Raw genomic sequence first — 26,827 nt, 5'->3', positions numbered from 1 at the left:
CCCTTCTCCCCCATAGGGCGGAGCTAGAAATGGAGTTAATGATCCATTTTGCTCACGTGAGGAAGCCTCCATAAAATCCTAAAGGTGGAGCACTTGGAGAGCTTCCAGGCTGGCGCACACACCCATCCCAGGAGGGCGACGCATCCCAGCTCTTTAATAGAGTGATAAATGTAAGTGTTTCCCTACGTTCTGTGAGCTGCTCTAGCAAATTAATCAAACTCAAGGAGGGGTTGTTGGAACCTCTGGTCTGTCGCCCATTGCTCTGAACCCCGGGTGATAACAGGCATTCGAAGTGTGTATGTGTGTGGGGGGTGGCCTTTGGGGCTGGGCCCTCACCCTGGAACCTGCTGCTGTCTCCGGTAGATGGTGGCAGAATTGAGCTGAATTCTTGGACACCCAGCTGGTGTCGGAGGCTTGCCTGTTGATCTCGGAAAACTGCCCACCTGTGGGGCCCAGAAATGTCACAAGTGAAGTGCTCTGTGTGACCTTAGTGGAGATGCAGGAGATAGAAACTGTTTCCTTATCTGTGTGGATGTTGGGTGTTTGGGTGTTAAACACACTGTGGTTATTTGTAACACGCAACCAAGGCCAGGAAGCTGGAGGGAGAGGGCAAAGATAACACATCATTAACCTCTCTTCTCTTTTAATTCTGGGGAAAGCTCTGTCTTGAATCAACAACAGCAAATGGCTCTCATGACCTAAAATTGCCAGGAGGCAATAATTAAGCAAAAGCATTAATCTAGGATCAAAGAATTGCAATGCAGGGGATACAGACTTGGGTGGCAACCCCCATAGTGTCTCACAAGGGAGAAGTCAGGGACTTTAAAGATAAAAGGGAACGCATGAATACATTGTTTACAAAGAATTTTGATTGGTATTGGCGGCAAAAATCCAATCCTGGTTGAACGTAACTGGTTGCTAAAGCTCTCGCTGAGCCAAAGTCAGTTACTGTAGGAACTCAAAGGCGTGTTCATCCACAGTCCTCGAGATATTTGCGGGTTGGCCTCATTCAAAGTTCCTGGTTCCACCTGGTGAGGACAGGCATAAGACCTGCCTCCTGAATGGCCTCCCAGCTCCACGTGAAAACCCCTGGACATAAGGGGCACCATGTCCATTCACCTTTCACATTTTCAGCAGAGTGGGATTTCACTGGGGAGCAAACTCAATGTCCCCTTTTTCCCTGTGAGATTGTGTCTCAGGAGAGCTTCTCTGTCTTGCTAGGACTCTGTCCCTAACAGGCAATGTGATAGGACTGTCCAGGCGGCCCCCTGGTCGAGGGCCCCAAACCCGTGAAAAGACAGGGGGAGATCAAAAGACTCAACATCAGGGCCGGTTCTTCACCTTGGGGCTACCCAGGTTGCTGCAATGGGGTTTCTTGGAAACCGAAATCACACTCCCAGGATTCCCATCAGGGACTGCAGGATAACAACATGATACAGACATAAGCTTCCAAACCTCAGTGAGTCCCCAGGCTCCTCTGTCCCCGGGCCTGCTCAGCACGTTGGAGAAAGCTAAGAGCAGTTGGAAACCATCACCAGATGCTTTGATAAGTGGAAATTCAGGATCCTCAAAAGAAATTCTCACTATGTTGATTCAGGAACCTGTGTTTCTTGTTAGTGTCCTGGGTGTGTTTGAGGCAGGTGATCTAGAGACAAGTACTAACAAACACTCACAGGGAAATCTCAACTCAAAGACTCACCTGCTTTGCATTTTGTGTTCATGGTGTAATCTCCGGCATTAGATACTTTCCCTCTATTACCCAGCTGGTCGATTGGACCAACCTGGGAGTGAATACCTTTGAAAGGAGATATCTGTCCGCCATTTTTTTTATTTAAAAGAATTTATTTGTACATGTAACTATCTTTTCCATTTTATGAATTTATTCTTTATCTTTTCTGCCAAAAACTTGTGGATCTTCCTAGATCCACACATGCTTAAACTTAAAACAAAAATGTAGTGAAAATAAGTGGTTTCACTTTCCTTATTTTCTTTATTTATATTCAAGTCAGTTAACATACACCGTAGTCTTAACTTGAGGAGTAGAACCCAGTGATTTACCTTTAACATATGACGCCCATGGACCAATAGGAAATGTGTCTTCCTTATTGCCTGTTATCTATTTAACCCATTCCTCCACCCATCCCCCATCCAGCAACCCTGAATGTGTTCTCTGTATTTAAGAGTCTCTTATGGTTTTGTCTCCCTCTCTGTTTTTGTCTTATTTTTCCTTCCTGTCCCCTTTGTTCATCTGTTGAGTTTCTCAATTTCCACATAGGGAGTGAAATCACATGATACCTGTCTTTCTCTGACTTTTTTTGCTTACCATAATATATTCTAAAAGGCTTTTTTTTTTTTTTTAAGTTTTTTTTTTTTTCAACGTTTATTTATTTTTGGGACAGAGAGAGACAGAGCATGAACGGGGGAGGGGAAGAGAGAGAGGGAGACACAGAATCGGAAACAGGCTCCAGGCTCTGAGCCATCAGCCCAGAGCCTGACGCGGGGCTCGAACTCACGGACCATGAGATCGTGACCTGGCTGAAGTCGGACGCTTAACCGACTGCGCCACCCAGGTGCCCCACCATAATATATTCTAGTTCATCCAGGTTGTTGCAAACGACAAGTTTTCATTCTTTTTCATCACCAATTAGTATTCCAGTGTGTGTGTGTGTGTGTGTGTGTGTGTGTGTGTGTGTGTACACATACATACATACATACATACCACATCTTCTTTATCCATTCATCAGTTGATGGACATTTGAGCTCTTTCCATACTTTGGCTAATATTGATAGTGCTGCTATAAACATTGGAGTACGTGTGCCCCTTTGAATCAGCATTTTTGTAGCCCTTTGGATGAATTCCTTGTGGTGCAATTTCTGGGTCATAGGGTAGTTCTCTTTTTAATTTTTTGAGGAACTTCCATACTGCTTTCCAGGCTGGCTGAACCAGTTTGCATTTCCATCAACAGTACCAAAGGGTTCCCCTTTGGTCACATCTTTGCCAACATGTTGTTTGCTGAGTTATTAATTTTAGCCATTGTGACATGGATGAGGTGGTATTTCATTGTGGTTTTGATTTGTATTTCCCTGACAATGATGGTGAGCATCTTTTCATGTGTCTGTTAGCCATCTGTCCTTTTTGGCAAAGTGTCTGTTCATGTGTTCTGCCCATTTCTTCACTGGATCATTTGGCTTTTGGGTGTTGACTTTGGTAAGTTCTTCATACATGTAACTATTTAAAACATATACATTTGTGGGGCATCTGGGTGGCTCAGTAGGTTGAGCGTCCAACCTCAGCTCAGGTCATGATCTCGCAGTTTGTGGGTTCAAGCCCCGTGTCAGGCTTTGTGTTGACATCCCAGAACCCAGATCTTGCTTCAGATTCTATATCTCCATCTCTTTCTGTTCCTTCCCTGCTTGTATACATGTGCTCTTTCTCTATATATAAATAAATAGGTAAATAATAAAAATTCAAACATACATTTGATATTGGATTTCTTTTCCATAGTATGCCTAAACACTGTATGAAGGACAGTAATATTTGTAATATGATGACAACACCCTTCTCACTGCTAGCATTTGGTCCATGTTGGGAGCCGAACTAAGTGGTTTTTTATATACTTTAGGTCATTCTGTCTTCCTGACAGCCCTGATTCCTAGTGTAGACGTACAGGTGCCAATGGAAAGAGAGAGGATACACCAGGTGTTGGTTTGCCAACTTGAGAGCTTCCCAGCTAAGATCTGAAACCAGCCCCCTGCACAGAGGGCCAGGAGGGACCAAAGAAAGAGGCAGGTCGCCCTAGATGGGTAGGTGGCCAGTGTAAGAGGCAACACACACATATCTACCTACTGTACTGAGTGTTCTTGGTATCATACAGACAACATGCCCTACTTTTCACATATGGGAGAAGTCGGGTTAGTGGAAAATGTACATTTCAAATTTTAACGTTCACCAGATTGTATTGGGATCTTGTTACAATGCTGACCCTGTTTCAGGAAGTCTGGGGTGGGCCCTGAGATTCCACATGTTAACAAGTGACACGGTCCAGTGATGTCAAAGTTTGGGGTCTATGGATCACCCCTTGAATGGCAAGGAGATAGAACATTAAGAAAATATTCCTTGGATAACTTTTAACATCAAGAAATTGATGGTTTGTTCCTGGGTTTCATGCTACAAAAAAAAAATTACACAAATAAAAAGGTCTCAAGTAATAATTTAACACTTACACATTAGATGTCATTTAACTGTTTATATTATGAACATTTTTTATATTATAAATTGTATTATCATTACACTAATGTATAAAACCACACTTTCATGAGACACCTTAATTCCCATTTGATGAGAATATTGTATAAAATACCTAGTGAACTTTTGGGACTGAGTTTGAACCTAGTTTATTGAGCCTAGAATTTACTGGGAGAGGTTTAACAATTGAGAGAAACAGTAAAAATGAGATAAGGTAGCAACAGATAATAGTTTTAAAGTGTTTGGTATAAATTTGGTAACCATATACTATTGAAAAATTGATAGAATGGAAAACATTCATCATAGGAAATGTTCAATTTCCTATGTTCAATATATATTTCCAATTTGGAAGATTTTTAAAACTCCTTGTAGAGCTGTTATTAATTCTTGGTTTTTGAAAATATCTCAGTAAAGCTATTGTTTTTTGGTGATCTAGATTTTAGCATTTGGGGACAATCAAGATGCCTGTATTCTGATTCTTACTGAAATGAATGAAGTAGTGATTCCTGCAGATGAGACAAAATGCTTTTAGGCAGAGAAAATAAAACATTTCTGGGGTGGGGATATATTTACCATGATGGTGTAAAATGCTGAGGATATATTTATGAGGCGTGTAAGTTTCTATTGCACATATTTAAAATCTGGGATTTCAGGAGCTCCTGGGTGGCTCGGTAGGTCTAGTATCCAACTTTGACTCGGTTCATGATCTCGCCATTTGTGAGTTCGAGTTGCACATTAGGCTCTGTGCTGACAGCCCAGAGCCTAGAGCCTGTTCTGTATTCGGTCTCCTTCTCTCTCTGCCCCTCTCCTGCTCACACTGTCTCTCTCCCTCAAAAAAAATATTTAAAAAATTAAAAATAATATACAATTTGGGATTTCAGATTTTTTTCAAATCTCGAAGACTTAAAACTCCAGACCTATGCAGGCGCCTGGATGGCTCAGTTGGTTAAGCAGCTGACTTCTGCCCGGGTCATGACCTCCCGGTCTGTGAATTTGAGCCCCGAGTCAGGCTCTGTGTTGACAGCTCAGAGCCTGGAGCTGCTTAGGATTCTGTGTCTCCCTCTCTCTCTGCCTCTCCTCTGCTTGCTCGTGATCGCTCACTCGCTCTCTCTCTCCCTCCATCTCAAAAATAAACATTCAAGTCCAGACCTATGTAAACTTACTTTGTATACTTTTGATGACTGATACTTGTTTTTAGGACCAACCTAAAGAAAAAATTCCCTAGGGATCTTCATATATGAATAGCGTATCCATAATCTGGATGACCTTTTTGGGGAACTCCTGGACCATTTCCTTTAGGACAACCTCAGTAATTCCTAGGGTGGGGTGAAATAATGAAGTCATGGGAAGACCGTTGACGTCGCTTGCCAGAACTGCCTGAGGTCTGTGATCCGTAGCACTGCACGTACTTTTTAGGACACAGCCTTCTCCTGGAGCCTAACACAGCAGCCACCCAGGGGGTGGTGCTCCCTTCACTTATGAGCACGCAGCAAGTGAAACTTGTGGGTTTCTAAAAAAACAAAAAACAAAAAACAAAAAACATTTTAACCTGCAGTGTCCCCACCCTGTAACTTCAATGTTAAAGTCATCAAGGAAAATATTTTAACAAGAGAGATTGTAATCTCAACCACATTACAATACAAACCCTCATCTCTCTATTCACCCTGTTTTCAATCCAACACCTGGTGGCTGGGAATGATTGCTGGTTTCCTTTCAGCTGAGCCCAATCTTGTGTCCCCCTTGCTTAAAGCTTGACTCTAAAATGGACTTTGCTGTGTCCTTTTATTTCTGAAGTTTTATAGTTTTATACATATGTGACAAATGTGAATCCACATCAGAAATGGCCATTTACTTTTCTTCTTTAAATGGCCAGATAGTAAACGTTTTAGTCTTTGTAAGCTGCGCTGTCTCTGTGCAACCACTCCATCCTGACCCGGTTGGATCAGTTGCGTTGTAATCAATGGCATCACTGATTTCCATGAAACCAGCTGTTGTGGTCCTGGGCAAGAACCGGAACCAGGCCCTCTCGAACCTGTGTGACCTGGGTTGTCCTCGCACAGGCCTCCCATCTCTGTGATGTCCTGAGGATCCATTTCCTAGATCGGGAGGGGAAACTTCAAGATGTTTGACCACCTGACTAACCTCCATAGGCTCGCTGGCCCCCAGGCTGGGCTGCGCAAGAATCACTTGGAAAGGCTCATGGCCAGGCACGACTTGAAGCCTCTGGAGCCCACAGACCTTTAGGGGCCCCTCTGGCATCCCCCAGGTGCCAGGATTCATGCCTGAGCCTGAGCCTGCAGCCACGAGGCAGCTTTTTAGCCCGCCTGGAGCCCTCGCCCAAGCTGCGGACCAGATGGAAACAGTAAGGTTTTTTGCGGCAAACAAACACAAACAGAAAACAGATGGTGGAGCGATTGAATGAAACTCCAGGCCCCATCTGTCCACAAAGGCAGCTGAAGGGCCGGCAAGCATTGTCAGAGGCAACTTTTGCAGAATCTGCCTCAAATAAAAAATTACAACCAGGGGAAGACTTCCTGTAGGAAGAACGCCCCTTTGCCATAGGAGAGAGAGAGAGAGAGAGAGAGAGAGAGAGAGAGAGTGTGTGTGTGTGTGTGTGTGTGTGTGTGTGTGTGCCGCGGGGCATGAAATTGCTTGCTGCTGTCCCCACAGCCCACTCGTGTCGTGGCCCAGGGCTGCCAGCCGGCACCCCTATTCCTACTGCTGATGCCAGGACGAGTGATTAGAACGTCCTCTCGAGGAACTGCATGATCTTTTGGGCCCATGTGCCTCAAGGGGCAGGGGAAGGGCTCGCCTCTGTTTGACGGGGATCCTGATGGGATGTGGGCAGCTTCCCCGGCTGGAGAGGGCGTGGGAGCGCCGTGCCCAGTGCCCCCACCTGGCCCGGTGCCCCCACCTGGCCCGGTGCCCCCACCTGGCCCTGTGCCCCCACCTGGCCCTGTGCATCTCTTCCATCTGACTATTCCCGAGTTCTCTGCTCTAACAATGAACACCTAATCTAGTGTGTGAGCTATTTTCCTGAGCTCTGTCAGCAGCTCTAGCAAGTTCATCAAACCCGAGGGGGGTGGGGGGTGGCGTTTGGAACCTCAGATCCATGATCCGTTGGTCAGAAGCACAGGCAGTTAGGATTGTGGAGGAAGGAGCAGCTGGAACATGGTGACCGGATCCGTAGGAGGTTTACCATCTCCTGTAATAGGATGTCTAGGGGCTGCCGTTCAGACGTGACAGGTGTTCTAGGAAGTCACCCGGGACCCAGCCGCCTCCTCTCTGCACATTCTGCCCCATCACCACACAGCTCTCTGAGCGGCAGGACGGCTGTGTCCTTAAGTGCTGTGATGGGCAGTTTTATGTGTCAGCCTGCCCGGTGCATGGGGTGTCCCCATATTGAGTTAAACATCATTCTGTGTGTCTGTGAGGGTGTGTGATGAGATTGACATTTGAATCCGTAGATTAAAGCCGATTCCCCTCTCCAATTCCTCGAGGGCCTGAACAGAACAAGTATGTTGAGTAAAGGAAACCTGTTCTCTGTGCCTTTGAGCCAGGACACAGGTTTTCTCTTGCATTTGGACTTGGAGAGGTAGCGTCTCCAGATTACCAACGACAAATTTGGGGATCTTTATTAAAAAGTTTTTTAATGTTGGGGCACCTGGGTGGCTCAGTCGGTTAAGCGTCCGACTTCAGCTCAGGTCATGATCTCACGGTCCGTGAGTTCGAGCCCTGCGTTGGGCCTGGAGCCTGCTTCAGATTCTGTGTCTCCCTCTCTCTCTGCCCCTCCCCCGTTCATGCTCTGTCTCTCTCTGTCTCAAAAATAAAATTTTTAAAAAATTTTTAATGTTTTTATTTATTTTTGAGAGACTGCACAAGTGGGGGAGGTGCAGAGAGAGAGGGACAGAGGATCTGAAGCAAGCTCTGCGCTGACAGCAGCGAGAAAGATGTGGGGCTCACACTCACAAACTGCGAGATTATAACCTGAGCCGCCCAGGTCCCCAGGTTTTGGGATTTCTCAGCCTCCATTAATCCCATGGGCGAATGCTTTACAGTATATCTCCCCTTCCCATATAGAACCATATCATCAAGATACACATTTGATGGCATGTGTGTGGCTTTATTAATGCGAATGGGAATGTGTGAGTATGGTCCGCATGAGTTACAGAGGAAGACGTGAGGGTATATGCCTGTATCCGAATATATTTTTTGCATATACATGTGTTGTCATTTATATAGAAATATATTTGTATTTGGGCGTGTGTGTGCAGTAAGGGTTGTCCACAGTTATGCCTCTAATCCCTGACTTGAATATGGGGAGTACTAGATAGTGGACATCAAATTGTATGTTTATTTTTTAGGAAAAAAAACCCCAAAGAATTAATTTGAGCTCCTTTTATGTTTCTTAATTTAAAAAAGCGATCACAGGTGATTACTGCACATTCAGCAAAAAATAGGTGCAGAAAAATGTAACCACCCAATGCCATTAAAATGAGTAAGCAGCACGGGCTTATCCCAGCCTTCTAGAATCTGCCCATTGACTCATCTGATCCATGTGCTTTTATTTGTAGGAGATCGTTTTATATTTTTCTGATGGATGTTGTTCGTCCTTTATATCCCTACTAGAGGTTGGGGGGAGAGATCAATGTTATAAATTATGCTAAAGAATTTCCAACTCCCCTACACTTCCAAATTAATAGTGAACAACAACCAAAAAAACGAAAAACATCCGGTGGTTTCTAATGCAAATTATTGTCATGGTGTTCTTCCTTTTACTTGTATCTCTTTGAAAATCCTTCCCAGGAACTTTGGCTGAATATCTCTACTCATAATTTAATGATGCTGCAGGCCAGGTGTCTGAAAATGGGGAACCCTTCTTTCTGGGGTAGAAAAATTTCTCGGGGGATCAGAAAATAGGATAAGATAGCAGAATTTCATTCCCAGTCCCACAGATATTTCCTGCTCCCTCCATGGGACATCCTGTCTGCCTCCAGGGAGAAAGGACGAGTTTTTCCTAAACACTGCAACAGTCTTTGGAAATAACTACAAACTTGTAATTGTTTCTCAGTAATTAACAACTGGGGGTGGGGGGAGTTTTCAAAAATATTCTCTGATCCTGATACCTGGACACAGAAAAAGTGAAGCAAAAGGCTTAACATTTGCTGAAAGGATTCTGTCTTTCAGGATAGAATCTGTGGTACGTGAATCCCTTTCAGTATTTGGTTGTCCATTCCTGGAGGCCCTTTATGAGCTCCACATTCATTAGCTAAAAACCACCCAACTACAGGAGCACAAGTGAACAGATGATCAAAGATCCTTCAGAACCGCTGGTCTGCATCCCCTTCCTACTCCCCTCTCTTCCATTAGGTTTACCCACCATGGTCCACACTCAGGAAGGTGACTCCTTATCTATATTCACCAATATCCAGTCATTTATGTGAGTGAGTCCTGGGTGTTGCACACACGTGTGGGATTCCAGTCACAGAGCCCTGGTCACAGTGCCCCTTGACTAACACACGTGTGAGCCCAGAGGAGATGCTCAGTAAGAACCACTCTGGTGAATAAATGCGTGTTGTTCCCCCAGTAAAGTGAGACTCCAAGTGCTGCTTCCTGTAAGTCACTGTTGGGGTTTGGAGCCACCAGCCCAGAAAGAATTCTTGACACGTCTTTGGTACAAAAAGGTGGTTTTATTAAAGCACAGGGGCAGGACCTGTAGCAGGAATTGCTGCACTGGAGCTGTGAAGAGTGACTGGAGATATGCCTTCGGGTTGGGAGGGGGTTGGGGATAGAGTAAGTCTCTAAGGAATTTTGGAAACGAGGTTTCCAGGACCTTGAGGGGCTAGCTACTGTTAGGAAAAGGTCGTTTATTACTGTGTAGTAAAACCTGAGTCATGAGACCCCTCAGATGTGTAACACAGGGCCATAAGCTTGGAGTATGATTGCCAGCCTATATCTTCGGGGGTAGAGCTAAGGGAAGTTTCCAAAGGAATGTTGATACATTAAAGGAGACCTCTGGGATCCTGGGGGGCCAGGCTAAGATTGCCTTTGCCCTTAGCAAAGTGTCCTCATGGAGGAGTTGAGTTCCCAGCAGAAGGTTACTCTGCCTGTCTCAAGGACTTGTTCACGGGTTGTAAGTTGTAAGGAAACTTTTCATTTGCCTTTGTTTCCCACATCATTAACTTCTCATCTTCCAAAAGGGCAGCCAAGAAAGTGCTCTTTCGAGGAACTGACAGGTGGGCTTCATGGAGAACCATCCATGAGTTTCTGTTTTGAGATATGATGGTTGGATGTAAACGGCTCTCAGTTTGAAACTTTCTCGGGATCTTCCCTGATGAAATCTGAAACAAGCCCTTGTACTGAGGGCAGGGAGAGTTGAAAAAAGGGGCAGACCACTCCAGGGTGGTAGGTGGCAGTTTTAAGAAGCAAAGGGTGCTTTTATGCCAGAATTGTCTTGAACAGCAACAAGACGAATGGATCCCCTCACCCCTGAAATGCAAGTCACTGTGTGTTCAGGAGGGAAGGTTGTTGTAATGGCAAGTTTCCATAAGACTCTCCTTCCTGTGCCTGAAGGGGGCATATCATTTACACCAAAGAGAGCTCTCTCTCAGTCGTTTCCGATATTATTGAGACATTCCTGGGGCAGTCTGGTTTTGTTCTTTTTTTTTTTTTTTTTTTTTTTTTTTAGTCTGGTTTTGTTCTTGAATATTACGCTTCTATTTGTCAAGGATTTGGGCACCCTTCAAATTTGTTAGTGATGTAGTTCAAGTTGACCTACTTTAAAGTGGGAATTTCAGGTTGGGGAGCCAAAAAGCCTCTCTAGTTCAGCATCAGTTTTGGTAAAAGCTAAGTAGCAAGATAATAATTGACTTCCGAAGGCAGTGTAACTAGTCGTATTGAGAGGGAGCCCATAAAGTCAAAGCCCCGAGGGGGGCCCTCAGGTGGAGGAACCCTCCTTCTGCCAGAGGTTCTGGGTTATAAAAGAAATCAGTCCAGAAATTGCACTACTAGGTATTTATCCAAAGGATCTAAAACTACAGATTCTAAGGGGCAGGTGCAACCCAATGTTTATAGCAGCTCTATCAATAATAGCCAAATTATGGAAAGAGGCCAAATGTCCAGTCGACTTATGACTGTTGCAGGCTTTGAGTCTGGAGTCCCCTCTTGTCCAGCCAGAAAGCAGGTGCAGAATTGAATATGAGAGAGGCTAATGTCTGGGAGGAGACCGGATCCCTGAGTGTATTTGCTCCATATTTATTAGGATCAGAAGGTTTACATACATGATGGACGTGCCGAAAGAGACAATAAAACAGTGATCATTAAGTTGTGTGTGTGAGAGAAAAGGGGTTTTGAAGGTATGTGGTGTTAGGGTCAAAACAAATCAAAATCTCCGCGCTGAGCAGACAGCCCTTTACTGCAGACACCAGGCACTATGTCTGTTTCTCTTAACTTTTTTAGGGGCTGAGACAAATAGAGCATGCTACCTCAGGGTTAACAAGGCATTTTTTTCTTGCTAATTAGCTCTGGGTGTTTTCGCCCTGTAGTGGCTTTCTGTTGTATGCTTTGTTTTACTTAATGATTACTCCTGGGTGTTTTCATCCTGCTGCGGTGGCTGTCCGCCTCTACATGTGCTCCGGCACTTTGATCTTGTGGATACGGCTTTCTTCCCTAAGCCTTGTTAACCCACTGGTGCAAGCTCAGGGAATTCTTAAGTGTATTCCCCACATATGACAAGAGTTTATTAATACTAAGTGAACATCCGTGCAAGTGTATACAATGGCCCCCATGCAGAAAAAGATTCTATTGAGCCAATAGATAGCATTGATCCCATTAGTGATAGTGAAAATCATCCTACGCAGTAACCCTTCTCTTTCTTGTCTCCTTTGTACCAGTCACAAAGGTTTTCAAAGGTAAGGCAGGTTAATTTGTTTATTTTTCTTTATATTTTGTATTTTCTTTATTATTTTGTATTCTATGACCGTATTCATTTTTATATGAATATTTTGGGGTTGTGGAGCCAATCATCTATATTTCCATTGTTTCTTATGGAGAAATTTACTTTGATATCCGACTGCTTTGGATTATAAGCATGTTTCCAGAACGAATTATGCTCGCAAACCAAGTTCTTACTGTATTTTGATTCACTCCAAGTTTTACCTCAAGTTCGGGGGCTTTGCCTTCCCTCCTGCCAGGTGGTAAATAAACAAAGCTCCTACAGGCTGCTTGATTCAGTCCCGCCACTCACCCGCCAGCCTCCTCACCATAGAGGATGTGGAGGCTCTTCTGCAATTTTACTCATGTCGGTGAAGAGCACTTGCTGCCTGTTTCAGGAGACTTTCTCCCGTCCCCTAACCAGCCCCATGAAGGGCCTTGTCATTTTCTCTTCCAGAAAATCTCTCTCCCTCCTCTATCATTCCCCTTACCAAAACTCTCAAGAAGCATGGAGAGTTTTCCATTTTATCCTATTTGCAAACCAATAAGTTACCTGTCAGTTTCATGGATGCTGGCAGAAGGCATGAATCTCTGGGTGGGAGATACAAGGCTTATCATTGCAAAGAAATGTTCAAAAGCTGGGAAGATACAAATATGTTAGTTTTGAAATTTCTTTATATTTTCCATGTAGAGTTTAAGGATATTAAATAACTTTACACTGTGGTTAGTTTTTAAAAGAATGCCGTGGGGGCGCCTGGGTGGCTCAGTCGGTTAAATGTCTGACTCTGTTTTGGCTCAGGTCATGATCTTCTGGTTCATGGGTTTGAGCCCCATGTTGGACTCTGTGCTGACGGTGCAGAGCCTGCTTGGGATTCCCTCTTTTTCCCTCTCTTTCTGCCTCACCCCTATCTCTATCTCTCAAAATAAATAAATAAACTTCAAATAAATAAACCTAAAAGCCTGTTGTAATGTCTGGGTTAAAGACAAAGAGATAGGGAATATTATAACCTCTAAAGAAAAAGGATAAATTGTACAATAACTTAAAAATTAACACAAGAGGGGTGTCTGGGTGGCTCAGTCAGTTAATGTCTGGCATTCGATTTTGGCTTGGGTCAGGATCTCATGGTTCATGAAATTGAGCCCACACTGGGTTCTGTGCTGACAGCAGTGAACCTGTTTGGGATTCTCTCTCTCTCTCTCTCTCTCTCTCTCTCTCTCTCTCTCGCTCTCTGCCCCTCTCCAACTCTCTCTCTCTCTCATAAATATTAAAAAAATAAAAAATAAAAACACAAGAAAAGTAAAGCTAGAATAAGAAAGTAAAACATGTCATTGGGAGCCCACAACATATATGTAAGGCAAATCCTAAAAATATGCATCATTATATCAAATGTAAAAAGGTGAATTGTTCTTGGAAAAATCAAACGTTGTTCTATATACATTTGTACATGTTTTAAGAGATAGAGCTAAAACATAAGGATTATAGCAGAAAAAAGAAAATACATTGCATACAACTTTAACCAATTAATCAACCAGCATGGTAAAATAAATATCAGATAAAAAAGAATTTAAAGGGGTGTCTGGGTGGCTCAGTCGGTTGAGCGTCCAACTTCAGCTCAGCTCAGGTCATGATCTCGCAGTCTGTGAGTTCGAGCCCCTGTCGGGCTCTGTGCTGACAGCTCGGAGTATGGAGCCTACTTTGGATTCTGTGTCTCCCTCTCTGCCCCTCCCCTGCTCACACTCTGTCTCTCTCACTCCAAAATGAATAAATGTTTAAAAAAAAATTTTTTTTAAGAATTTAAAGAAAAGGCTGTTTGCAGCTTTTGGAATAAGAATTATTTCCATGTTCCTGAATGTGCAATTATCCAATATTATTTGATGGAAAAAATAGTTATCTGGCAATATATACAAAGAAATATATCACAGTCTTCCCTTATCCACTCGGGACATGTTCCAGACCCAGTGGATGCTTGAAACTGCAGATTGTACTGAACCCTATACATACGATGTTTTTTCTACACATATCTACGGTATAGTTTAACTTAGGAGTTAGGCATTGTAAGAGATTCACAACAAGTAATAAAAAATTATAACAATATACTGTAATAATACTGTCAATATGGTCTCTCCCTCTCCCTCTCTCTCCCCCTCTCTCAAAATACTGTGCTGTCCTCACACTTCTTATGATGATGTGAGACAATAAAATGTCTACGTGATGAGATGAAGTGAGGGGAATGAGGTAGGCTTGTGATTTAGCGCTAGGCTGCTATGGGGCTTCTGACCATAAATCAGAAGGAGGATTGACTGCTCGTGGGCTGCCGTTGACCACATGGAACTCAAACTGCAGAGTGAGACTTTGGATAAGGAGGCGCTACTGTATGTTGATAACTATACCACATTTCGTTTATAATTGCTCTGGATGTTGTTTATTTAGGAGAAGCTCAGTTTGTCTTGTTTACCCCCTCTCGTAATGTGAATATTTCATAAATGTGCTTGTACATTGAAAGGAGTTAATAAATAACCACTGTGAATAGGCATATAACTTACATATTTATGGTAAGTTTAGGGGGTTTTGTTTCCTTATCCAGGCAAAGTGGAGGGTGGACACTCTGGGGTCATAGCTCATGAAAATGTAGGGGCTGAGAGTAGGAAAACACATAGTGAGTAGTGTAGAAGTGTTCCTCAGCCACAGACTGGGGTTGTTAAAAACGGACCAAAAAAAAAAAAAAAACTGACAAATGTGGAAGATAGAGGACAGCATCCATAAAGAAAGGAAGAAGGACGCCAGCACAAGGATGCTTCGGGTGGCTCTGCTCTCAGGGAGGACCTAGGGGAGAGATTGTTCCTATGAATGTATTGGACCCGCTGTTCGTGCCTGTGCAGGATGAAAACCATGGAGCCACTGGCCCAAATCATGAGCCCCAAACAGAAACCATCATGGGATAATAGCAATGGCACATAGAATGACTCTGCATTTTTGTCACAAGATACCGTGTAACAGTAATCCTGATATCCACAAAGTATTTTCTTTGTGATGTTTATGTTATTCCTTTTGTCAGTAATATGAAAAGGAACAATATTTCGCATTATATTCAAGGGGACAATAAACCGTCTTCCTACAGTACTGGAGGGAAGGGACTGTTGTCTCCCAGTGCGCGCCTGAGATCACTACCCCTTCCCTGGGGCTGGCTCCCCTCCCCACTAGGCCCATGCACACAGCAACTGCTCAGGTCCGGAGAAAGTCGTGCACCCCTGAAACTCCGATCTTTATCTCCTAAGGCTGTTTGCAAAGTAGAAACTGGCTCTCTCCGTATTTTTTGTTCCTGTCTGTGTTCCAGAAAGGTTTTTCTCTTATCCAAGTACAATGCCACACTTACACAGAATTTCTTTCTCTTCCTTTTGCCTTTCCACAGAAGGAGTCCCTTCCCCTCTTGTGCCTATGCTGTCCGCTACTTATCTATCGCAATTCAAAAACACACACCTCTGCCCTGCCAAGCTGTCTCTGCCCACCTATGGAGATTTTTCTGTCACTCTGCAGACCGATTTCCTGGGTGTGCTAAGTGTTCTGACCTCAGTACAGCTGTGTTTGAGGGACAAGGGAAATCCCAGACCCGTCCCTCTAGAAATTTTAGTTTTATGTCTGAATAGTTTAGGTCTCTGATCCACTTTGAGCTAATTTTTGAATATGGTACAAAATAACGGACCGACTACATTTTTTTTCTTTTGCACGTGGGGATCCAGTTTTCTTCAACATCTTTTGTTGAACAGACTGCCTTTCCTCCATTGAGTGGTCTTGATACTCTTGTGTAACATCATTTACTATATACACAAAAATGTATTTCTGATGTCTGTATCCTATTTCACTTGTCTCTGTGTCTTTATGCCAGTACCACACTGGTTTGATTAGGTTTAATTAATTTTGAAATGAGGAAGTGTGAGACCTTCAACGTGGTTCTTTTTAAGTTTGCTTTTGCTATGCAGGGTTCCTTGAGATGCCCTATGAATCTTAGGGTGGGATTATGTATTTCATGAAAAGATTTTACTAGGGATTGCACTGAATCTGTTGATTGCTTTGGATAGTATTGACATCTTGACAATATTGTCTTCCAATGCATGAACTTGGAGTATCTTTGCATCTATTTGTGTCTTCTCTCACTTTTTCTGCAGTGTTTTTAGTTAAGAGTATACAAATATACCCTTCCTAGGCTAAAATTAAACTTATTTTATCCTTTTTGATGCTATTGTAAATGAAATTGTTTTCTCAATGGACTTTTGGATTCCTCATGGATAACGTATAGCAACACAATTGACTTTTGCATGTTGGTTTTATATCTCGCAACTTTTCTGTATTAATTCATCAGTTCTTGGCAATTTTAAGTTTTGGTTTTGTGGTGTGTGTGTTGTGTGTGTGTGTGTGTGTGTGTGTGTGTGTAATCTACAGGATTTTCTACATATAAGATCATGCTTGTTGTGGACAGAGATAATTATGCTTCTCCTTTTTCTATTTGAGTACCTTTCATCTCTCTTCTTTTTGGGTGTGTGTGTGTGGTATGTGTTATGGCTAGGACTTCTAGTACTAGGTTTTATAGAGACAGAGCAGGCATCTTTGTACATATCAACCTTGTGAGTTACTGCCATTATTTGAAAAATGCTGCTAATCTAGCTCAAGTTTTTCAAAAACAAATTAGTGCTGTTTGATGCACTGAATTTTGCATGTTCTATAGTAGACTGACAATTACTTTTGTTTAATAAGAGATTTCAACTTTCATGTTTATCCTGAGATATCCTTTTGCATTATATCTGTATATTTTCATTTTGCAATTCATTTTCAACCTTTTGTCTGTGACCTTAGTTAATAACTTTTCAGAGCATAAATCTGAATTAAATATACTTGGGGCTAATGAACTGGAAAACTAAAGGGCACTGCATAGATAGGGAATTGCTCTATCCATTAGTTATTATATAAATGCAGGCATTAAATAACAATTGTGACTTCAGACTTCTTTCTCCAGTTCCCTTATAGTGTATTTTCCTGACCTGTTATTTCAGAAGTCCGTGACCTCAATATATTTTCCAGTTTTCATATTGTGTGGTCTTTGTAAAATAGAGATCTTTCATTTTTAAGGGGGAATGTTTAGAACTCCACAGAGTGTAATTTTGTAGAATATGGCTACTTATTATTTACTACTGATTTTATCAAGGGTTACTAGAATATTTTTTTAAATGTTTATTTTGGAGAGAGAGTGTGCTGTGTGAGCTGGGTGGTGGGGGCAGAGAGAGAGGGGGACAGAGATCTGAAGTGGGCTCTGTGCTGACAGCAGAGAGCCTCATCTGGGGCTCAAACTGACAAACCATGAAATCATGACCTGAGCTGAAGTTGGATGCTTAACTGACTGAGCCATCCAGGTACCCCTAGAATGCTTTATTATGATTTACAGATGATGGTCTTTAATCATGTTTTATGCAATATAACTGACATGTGCCACTTGTTAATATTGTAAAATACCTATAATTCATGGATATAAATTATAACAGATATTTATAAAATTTCATTTGGTAAACCTTGTTTTATTAAATTCTTCATTTCCTCAATGCTATATTTGTTTTGCAATTCTGGACTCTCATTATTTAGATTATTCATCAGATAAGTTTGTTTTGGATTACTTACCATTGTAATATATTATCTGTCCTCCAGCACTTACTTATATAGAAGTACATAGAAAATTATGTATAATATTTTTTTCTCATTGGCTATGACACCTGTATCTACTGCCAACTGATATGTGCTTTGGGGTCATGGTGGAAAAATACTGTATCTTAGAACAAGGGTGGGCAAGGATGCAGAAAAAAAGGAACCCTCTTGCACTGTTGGTGGGAATGCAAACTGGTACAGCCACCGTGGAAAAGAGTATAAAGTTCCTCAGAAAGTTAAAAATAGAGCTACCCTACAATCCTGTAATCATACTACTCGGTATTTACCCAAACATTACAGAAATACTAATTCAAAAGGATACATGCACCCCTATGTTCTTAGCATTATTTACAATAGCCAAATTATGGCAGCAGCCCAGGTGTCCATCGATAGATGAATGCATAAGGAAGATACTGTATGCGTGTGTACATGTGTGTGTGTGTATATATATATACACACACACATACAATGGTATATTATTCAGCCATAAAAAAAAGTCTTGCCATTTACAACCCCATGGATGGAGCTAGAGAGTATAATGCTAAGTGAAATAGGTCTGTCAGAGAAAGACAAATACCATATGATTTCACCCTGTGTGGAGTTTAAGAAACAAAGCAAACAAGCAAAGGGGCAAAAAAGAGACAAATCAAGAAACACTTTTTTAAAAGTTTATTTATTTTGAGGCAGAGAGAGAGAGAGAGAGAGAGAGAGAGAGAGAGAAGAGCTATAGGTTTGGCTTTTGGCTTTGTCCAGCAAAGTCAAGGGTGGCAGAAAGGGTTACTCAAGATTCCATGCAAGTCAAGAGGCGAGAGGGAGGCTAAGGGAAGTCTCCCATAGCTACTCTCAAGCTCCTGTACTTATTAGGCATTATATATTATATTCTTACATTATAGGGAAACATCACCCAGTATGGTGGTGGGCTGTAAGAACATATATAAAGCATGCAGAAAAACAAGGTGTTCCCACAACTACAAAAGAGCAGATGCAGAAAGCAGGATGGAGAACAAGACAAGATATTCCATAGCTAACATGCTCTAAGGAATTCAAAAGCACAGGCAGGACCCAACCCCTAGATATGCATTAACTGGATATTGACCAGCTGTTATCAGCAAGGCCAGAAAGCAGTGTTCTCCTGTGCAGTGCATTCCCTATAATCTCCTAACCCAGGACATAGCTATTTGATTTCCCACATATCCCCTCTTTTGTGTGAAGAATCTTTTTGTTCATGGGAGTTGAGGAGGGCAGTCAGTCGTCGTTCATGATGTCTTGAGGCCACTATGGTGCAGATCATGCACAGGGCTACAAGAAATGCAAAAAAGATTGACCAGCAAAGAGCTCCAATAATCCAAATATGTAAATTGAGGCCATGGAACCAGTTGGTTGGATTCAAGCATTTCATATTGTCAGGTAACTCGTGTTCAACTTGTATCTCTGTTTCCTTTTGGATATCTAACAGTTGTTGATGCAGCTGGGAAGACAGAGTATTAATGTCAGATTGTAAATTGGTGGAAAAAGCTCCTTGTAGGTGTTTTTGTTTTCTTTCTTTCTTTTTTTTTTTAACTAAATCCCAGGGGTGTAGAGACATATTGTAAGAGAATGACACAAATTTTGTCAGGTTGCCAGTCACATTGTGTTGTAGACTCTAAGTCTAAAGTTCTCTCTTGACCAGCAAGACAGCAGATGCAAGGGAGCCTGGGTGGCTCAGTTGAATGTCTGACTTTGGCTCAGGTCATGATCTCATGGTTTGTGAGTTCGATCCCCTCACTGGGCTCTGTGGTGACAGCTCAGAGCCTGGAGCCTGCTTTGGATTCTGTGTCTCCCTCTCTCTCTATCCCTCCCTGACTAGTGCTCTGTCTCTCAAAATAATAAATGTAAAAAAAAAAAAAATTTAAAAAAACGGATGCAGGATTAAAAGCAAGAGGCGGCTAACATCCTGGAAAAGACAAGAGCCCGGAATAAGGGTCCTTGCTCCGTTTTTATTAGGATCAGAAGGCTTACACACATGGTAATGGATGTGCGCAAAGACATGAACATTAACTCATGGACCTGAGGGAAAGGGGGTCTTGAAGATATGTGGGGCTAGGGGTTTGGGTTAATACAAAACAAAATCCTGGTTGCGTTTGTAGCAAACATGAGGCAGGACCTCTGTTTATCACAGCTAGCCTAAGGGATAAGACAGAGCAAGTAACCTCAAGGTTAACAAAGCACCTTTTCTTTTGTTAATCAGCTCTGCTCTGGGCACCTTCACCCCCTGCTCATTGGTCTACAGCCCTATTTACCTGTTTACTTAATTTGGTCCTTCCTTCCTGTGAAAGCAGCTTTCTGCTATAGTACTAGATTGGGGGGCACTTTTGCCCTGAATACCTAATCTTGCTTACCTCATATACCTTTGTATTGGGGGCCTTTGCCCCCACCCCCACCCCCAGTCTATCCTTATTTGCCTAATCTTGTTTACCCAAACTTGGGTGTGAGCATCCTATGGCTTTGTAATTCTTTTTGCCTTGTTAACCCTTTGGTACAAGCCCAGGAAACTGCTAAGCTTATTCCCCACAGCTTCCCCTTTTTTGTTTTTCTTGGTTCTTCTAGTTTTGTTTTTGAGGACCGTCATGACAAACTCCTGGTCCTTCTTTTGCTTTTGGATGGCCTGCAAAGTGATTCTGCAAAGACATAAAAAGAGGCATAGTAAAAGCATTCCGCTTTCCAGAGTTGTCCAGAATTTGAGATGGGTGCTAGCCTTAAGTGAGAAAGGATTTAAATCAGGCCACATTGCCCAGGAATCAGCCCATTCGTTTTTAAGCTGATCTTCTGCATATTGTAGCTGTTGGCACAATGTCATATCTAAATTTTCTTTGGTGTCAGAGAGGTAGGAAGAAAAGACACTGCGAAGGTGCGTCTGGACAGCATCCCAAGCTTGGGAGTGATTATAAGGAATGCAGTCGTGCAGATATGCTGGTAGTTAGGGTCACAGGGCAGTTTAGAGTGGAGGAACAAGGCCTCCTGTCTTTTTCCAATAAATTCCACTGCAGCCCCAAGAGTTTCGAGGCGGGCCAAAACTTGTCTGTCAATAGAAGTTTGGCTTACAAATTCTTTGGTAGTATTGACCGTAAATTTATTAAGGACATGGGCTGTCTGGATAGTGTGATGCAGGCTGATTCCAGCTACAGTGGCAGAGGCATAACGCCTACTGCTGCTAGGATACCCATGATTAACAGGCCAACAAATCTTTTTTGCCTTGCAGTAGAGTCCCAGTGTTGAACCTGGAAAGCACACTTAGTCCTGACAGATGCATATAGGGCTCAGAGCTATTAACAGGAACCCAGGCTGAGACATGCTAAGTACTAATAAGGAGGAGATATTTAATTGGGTGATGTTATCATTCTTATGCAGGATACAATCCAGCCCTGGGAGGTAGAGCTGTCATTATTATTTCCTAGTTGTCGGATCTGGGAGGTAGAGGTAGCAAAGAGAACGTAGGGAGTAGGGACACAAATAGTGGTCCATGCAAATTGACCGTTGTGCAGGGAGGCCCAAGTTATGTTAGTATGCTGATATACATAAATTTTTCCATGGCTAATAGTACGAGTGAAGAAGGGAAGACCTAGCTTCCAAAGATTAACAAGCTAAGGTCCTTTTCATTTCACTTTATGTGCAGAAATTATAGGGCCAGTCAAGATTCCTTCTTTTCAAAAAATATTCTCCCTGCTAAGATATGGTCTCATTAGTCTATTTTGTTTCAAGATATCCTCTAGGACCCCTGTCAATAGTCCAATTTTTCCAGTAAAGATTATGCTCCGACTCTCCATAACAAGTTGTCCAAGGAATATTATTCCAGGGGTGGTTTGAATATTTGAGACTAGAGCAAGCTATAACATTAGGAGTGTGAGAGATGCTGGGGTTTTTTTGTTTGTTTGTTTTTGTTTTTGTTTTGTTTTGTTTGAGGTATATCAGAACTTGTGGCTGAGAAAAAGGTAAAACTGTCTGGCCTTGTAGAGGGTTTGGGCTGTACATGCAAAAGCCAGTTGATTTTTTAAGACAAACAGATAAGTTGCTAAGTTTAGTAACCCACATAGGAGGTTGCTGAAGTAAGCCACCACTGAGGTCTTGGCATATAAAGCCAATGCCCTTGTTTTGTTTGGAAGGGCAGATTAAGATTTGCTCCTCCCATGAACTCAGTGTCATTATTGCTAATAGAAATATCCCGGTCTAGGAGGGTTAAGCCATCAAATATAGGTGGGTTAAGGAGATGAGCCCAATATGAATATTGAGCTTGGCCTGAACAAATGAGGGCAAGGAGTAGAGTCAGGGTTACACAAATTGAATTTTGGTTAATGACAGAAATCATGGCCATCAGCTGTGAATTAGAAGTATATGCAATATCATTGTGTCGTAAGAGGATGCCGGCCTGGTTAGACAGGCGTTTAAGGCTTCCTCATGTTATATCAGGGGCAAGGACTTGGCATTTGTAGAGTGGCTTCTGGATGAGGAGTCCATGAAGAGGCTTCTTCCATCTTGAAAAAGTTCAGAATCTGAAAGAACACAAGCATATTCTCTACCCCAGGTGAGAAATTTAGTGGGCTGGGAGCATATGGGCCCCCCTTTGGGGGTTTTGTACAGCACCAGAGGGTGAAAGGGCTTATCTGGTTTTGACGAATGCTGTTCAGCTGCAGTAAGTTCTTGAGGGTCAAGATTTAAAAAATCAAGAGTAGGGGCGCCTGGGTGGCTCAGTCGGTTGAGCATCCGACTTGGGTTTGTGTCATGATCTCGCAGTCTGAGTTCAAGCCCCGCATTGGGCTCTGTGCTCACAGCTCAGAGCCTGGAGCCTGCTTCTGATTCTGTGTCTCCCTTTCTCTAACATTCCCACGTTCATGCTCTGTCTCTCTCTGTCTCAAAAATAAATAAACATTAAAAAAATTGTATAAAAAATCAAGAGTAATCCTAGTGTGGTCAAGAAATTGAGATTGAAATGTAGACAGCCACAGGTATGTTGCCCTTTTTTGTGTGTTTTTTTTTAACATTTTTTTTTTTATTGTGCTATGTGCTTGTTCTGTAAATAGCTTAGTCTTGTGGGTTAGAAGGAATGCCCGTAATATGTTGGATATTCCATAAGGCACAGAAGTCACGAAATCAGGAGGAGATGTAGGCTGGGCCATTATCTGTCTTAATTGTGCGGCAGAAGCCCCAGGCTGCAATAGCAAGCTGATACTGAATACCGCTTTGGTGTTTTCTTTTGTATGAGCTGAGACAAAAATAAAACCCAAGTAAGTATCTATAAGTGCATGGATATACTTAGGTTTACCAAATGCAGGGTAAACTGTAACATCAGTCTGCCAAATCTCATTAGGCTTGCAGCTTGTTCCTGCTGGGAAGGAATTGACAGTCTGAGCAGGAGCGAATGATTTGTTTGGCCTCATTCACAGTAAGGTTCAATTGTTCGCTTAGAGCTAGCCAGTTTTGATGGTAAAGCTTATGGGAGGCTCTCATAAAGAGGATAAGATTCTTGAGAAACAATGTTGTCAACTAAGGCATTGCCTTCAACAATGGGCTCAGGAAGAGATATGGGAATGAATGTGAATGGAAAAAAAGCGGGGAGGTGCGGGATATTAGGGCTAATTGAATACTTTGGAGAAGTATAGCAAAGGCAGGGTCTGAGGGGAGGTGAAGAATATGAAAAGGAAAATTTTCCATTAAATGCACTGCATATTGAGAGTCAGAAACAATGTTTAAAGGCTGGGGGAAAGTTTCTATTGCTAATAACATGGCTCGTAATTCTAAATGCTGGGGAAAGCTGGGTCCAGTATAAGAAATATGTTCCCAGTTTTCCCCAACTCTCCAAAGGCAAGAAGCCTTGTGAGTTTTCCCTGAGACATCTGTAACACCATGAGGGCATTCATAATAGGTTGTTTTAGCACGACTCCCTCAGGAACAATGTTGTTCTCCTGGTGAATCTTAAAACAAGGGTCAGAGGGGAGCCCATAAAATATATTGCCCACATAGTAGGCAAGAGCCAGGTGCAGCTCTAGCAAATGAGAGATGGCCTTGTCGAAGAAAGTGCTGCGAGGTGGCAAGTGATGTTTGCAGGGTCCTGACCTAACAATTCCCAGAATCTCCGACATCCCTTTTGGATTAATTGTGCTATATTGAATATGAGGGGGGTGAGAGTATGTCTAAGACTAATGGGGGTGAAGAGCCATTCTATTTTTAGAATTTTAATAGCGGCTTGCCCAATTAGTGTGGTAGAAAAATCCTTCGTATTAAGACTATATAGCTGCAGAGGAAGGTTGGGATCTTGCCTATCATAACTACGAGAGGTGAGAATGGACTGAATATCATCCAGCTCCTTCTTTGCTGCTGGGGTGAGCTGGCGTGGTAATGTTAAGTTAGAATCACCAGAAAGCAGTGTTAGGAGGTTGTTCAGATGGGCGTTAGTAATGCCCAGGAGGACAAACTCAGGTAATGGTGCCCCCAAATTTTTGTACATCATTAAGAGTATGAATCATTAGGAATGGTCTGAATGAGGGGACGAATTTGGGTATTAAACATTTGCAGCCCCAAGTAAGAAAAAGGAGCCGACCTTTGTATTTTTCAGGGGCTATTTTTAAACCCTGTTGGTGTAGTAGGTTGGGGAGAATGGCAAAGAGCTCATCTAAAGGTTGTTGATGCTGGGCACAAAAAAGGATATCCTCCGTATACTGATAAATGATCAAAGAAGGAAACCACGTCTAATCGGCTCTAATGCTTCATTGACATAAAACTGGCACATAGTTGGGCTATTAAGCATCCCTTGGGGAAGGACTTTCCAATGGTAACAGGGTGTTGGCCTGCAGTGATTAAGAACAGGAATGATAAAGGCAAATTTCTATCTTGTTTAGCTGAGGGAATTGTGAAAAAGCAATGTTTGAAATCAGTAATAAGAATCGGCCAATTTTGAGACAATGTTGAGGGAGAGGGGGTTCCTAGCTACAAGGGGCCAAAAGGCTCAATTACTACATTAATAGCTCTGAGATCATGAAGAAGTCACCATTTGCCATTTTTTTTAGGAACACAAAAGACAGGAGTATTCCAAGGGCTACTCCTAGGCTCTATATGCCCATTATTTAACTGTTCATCTACTAATTGTTGGAGATGAATCAATCGGTCCCCTTTTATTGGCCACTGCTCAACCCATACGGGTTAGTTTCCCATTTTAATGGAAGGGGCTAAATTTGAGCAGTGGCTAGGAAAAAACTTGTTTTAAGCTGAATATTTCATTCACTCAACAAGTCTCTTCCCCGTAAACTGATAGGGATATTCATCACATAGGGCTGTATGTAGGCTATTTGATCATCAGGCCCTAAACATTTGCATAAGGTGAGACTGTCAGGAAGCCTGGGTGCCTCCAACTCCAACTAGGGTGGCTGTAGGGGCAGTAGCCCAGTGAGAAGTCCATAACAGTTACATCAGCCCCTGTACCAATCAACGCTAAGAGAAGTTTCTCTCTGACCTTTATTTGCAAGAGAGGTTTGTCTTGAGAAATGTTGGCGAGTCAGTATTATTCTAAAGGTGAATTTGTGATCCCAAACTCACGTGCCCAGAATTCACGCCCAGAATTCACGATCCCCAAAGACCACCAGGGAGCCAAGTCCGATGCAAAAGCAAGGAGCCTTTATTCGAGCTAGCTCAAGTTCAATCTCCTACCTGCACCGATGCAGCGGTGAGATGCCAGAGAGAGAGAGAGAGCAAGTTTCAAAAGCACAAAGGTTTTATAGGGGTCTAGGGGCAGTTGGTGGGGTGATGGTCTTTGCCTTAGCCAACTGGCTGAGGAAGGATCAGAGTCCTGTTGCGCAGGTTGCCGGGTGTGGTTTGAATGGGAAGTTTGAACGGGTAAGCGGGAAGTTACTCAAGGGGAGGGGGTTTTAGCAGGTGAGAGGGAATTTCTTTCTGCGGTTTTCCTGGAAAAGGGGGCCATGTCGGGGACAGTCCCTCAAGATGGAGGACACAGAACAAAATGGAGTCTGCCGGCCTAAGTCTGCTCTTTCATTCCCCCCTTGTCATGTAGCTTATGGACCCAATCATGGGACGGGCTGCATTTCTATTTTTTCTTCTGTTACTAGGGGCTTGTACTGAGCATGGAGGACCATTAGTTGGATGGCCCCCACGAGGTCCCTGACAAACTGGACCAGCCTGTTGATGATACAGGGTCGGAGGGTTACTAGTAGGAGCAGGATGGCGAGGGGTCCAGCAAGGGCCGAGATGAGGGGAGTTAACCAGGGAGACCAGTTGAACAAAGACTCGTACCAGGACTGAGATTGTTCTCTAACTTTTGTTTTTGCAGCCCTTCTCTTATGAGGGCCATAGATTCTTTTACGACCCCCGAGTGATCAACATAGAAGCAACATTCTTCCCCTAGGGCTGCACATAGTCCTCCTTGTTGCATGAATAATAAGTCTAATCCCCTTCTGTTTTGGAGTACTACTTTTTTTTTTTTTTTTCCAACGTTTATTTATTTATTTTTGGGACAGAGAGAGACAGAGCATGAACAGGGGAGGGGCAGAGAGAGAGGGAGACACAGAATCGGAAACAGGCTCCAGGCTCTGAGCCATCAGCCCAGAGCCCGACGTGGGGCTCGAACTGCCGGACCACGAGATCGTGACCTGGCTGAAGTCGGACGCTTAACCAACTGCGCCACCCAGGCGCCCCTGGAGTACTACTTCTGATAAGGAATTAAGGGATACCTGTAAATGAGAAATTGATTTCTCAATTCTTTCTATGTCTAAGTCAATGGCTGCCCTTAGGGTTCTGGAGTTTTTGTCCTGGATGACCAGTGAGGATATTCCAGTCCCTGCCCCCGCTAATCCCAGTCCCAAGAGAGCAGCCAGAGTTAGGGTTCTAATAGGCTCTCTTTTACTTCGGGGGTTAGTAGAGCCTAACCTGTTAAGTATTTTTCCCCCCCAAATGGTACACTAGCCTGAGGATCAACTGCA

At 43.0% G+C, this 26,827-nt stretch overlaps 1 protein-coding gene across 1 annotated transcript; it reads right to left on the bottom strand.

The window, feature by feature from the left end:
- Nucleotides 1-14,726: 14,726 nt before the first annotated feature.
- LOC125152602 (vomeronasal type-1 receptor 4-like) lies at nucleotides 14,727-23,980 on the bottom strand. Its single transcript, XM_047834669.1, is given in 3 exon segments — nucleotides 14,727-14,998; nucleotides 15,001-15,299; nucleotides 23,694-23,980. Coding segments are annotated over 3 exon segments (858 nt in total).
- Between the last annotated feature and the right edge of the window lie 2,847 nt (nucleotides 23,981-26,827).

Source organism: Prionailurus viverrinus, chromosome E2, assembly GCF_022837055.1.
Source record: "Prionailurus viverrinus isolate Anna chromosome E2, UM_Priviv_1.0, whole genome shotgun sequence".
NCBI classification, from domain to species: Eukaryota; Metazoa; Chordata; class Mammalia; order Carnivora; family Felidae; genus Prionailurus; species Prionailurus viverrinus.
This window is presented reverse-complemented; position numbering and strand designations above follow the sequence as displayed.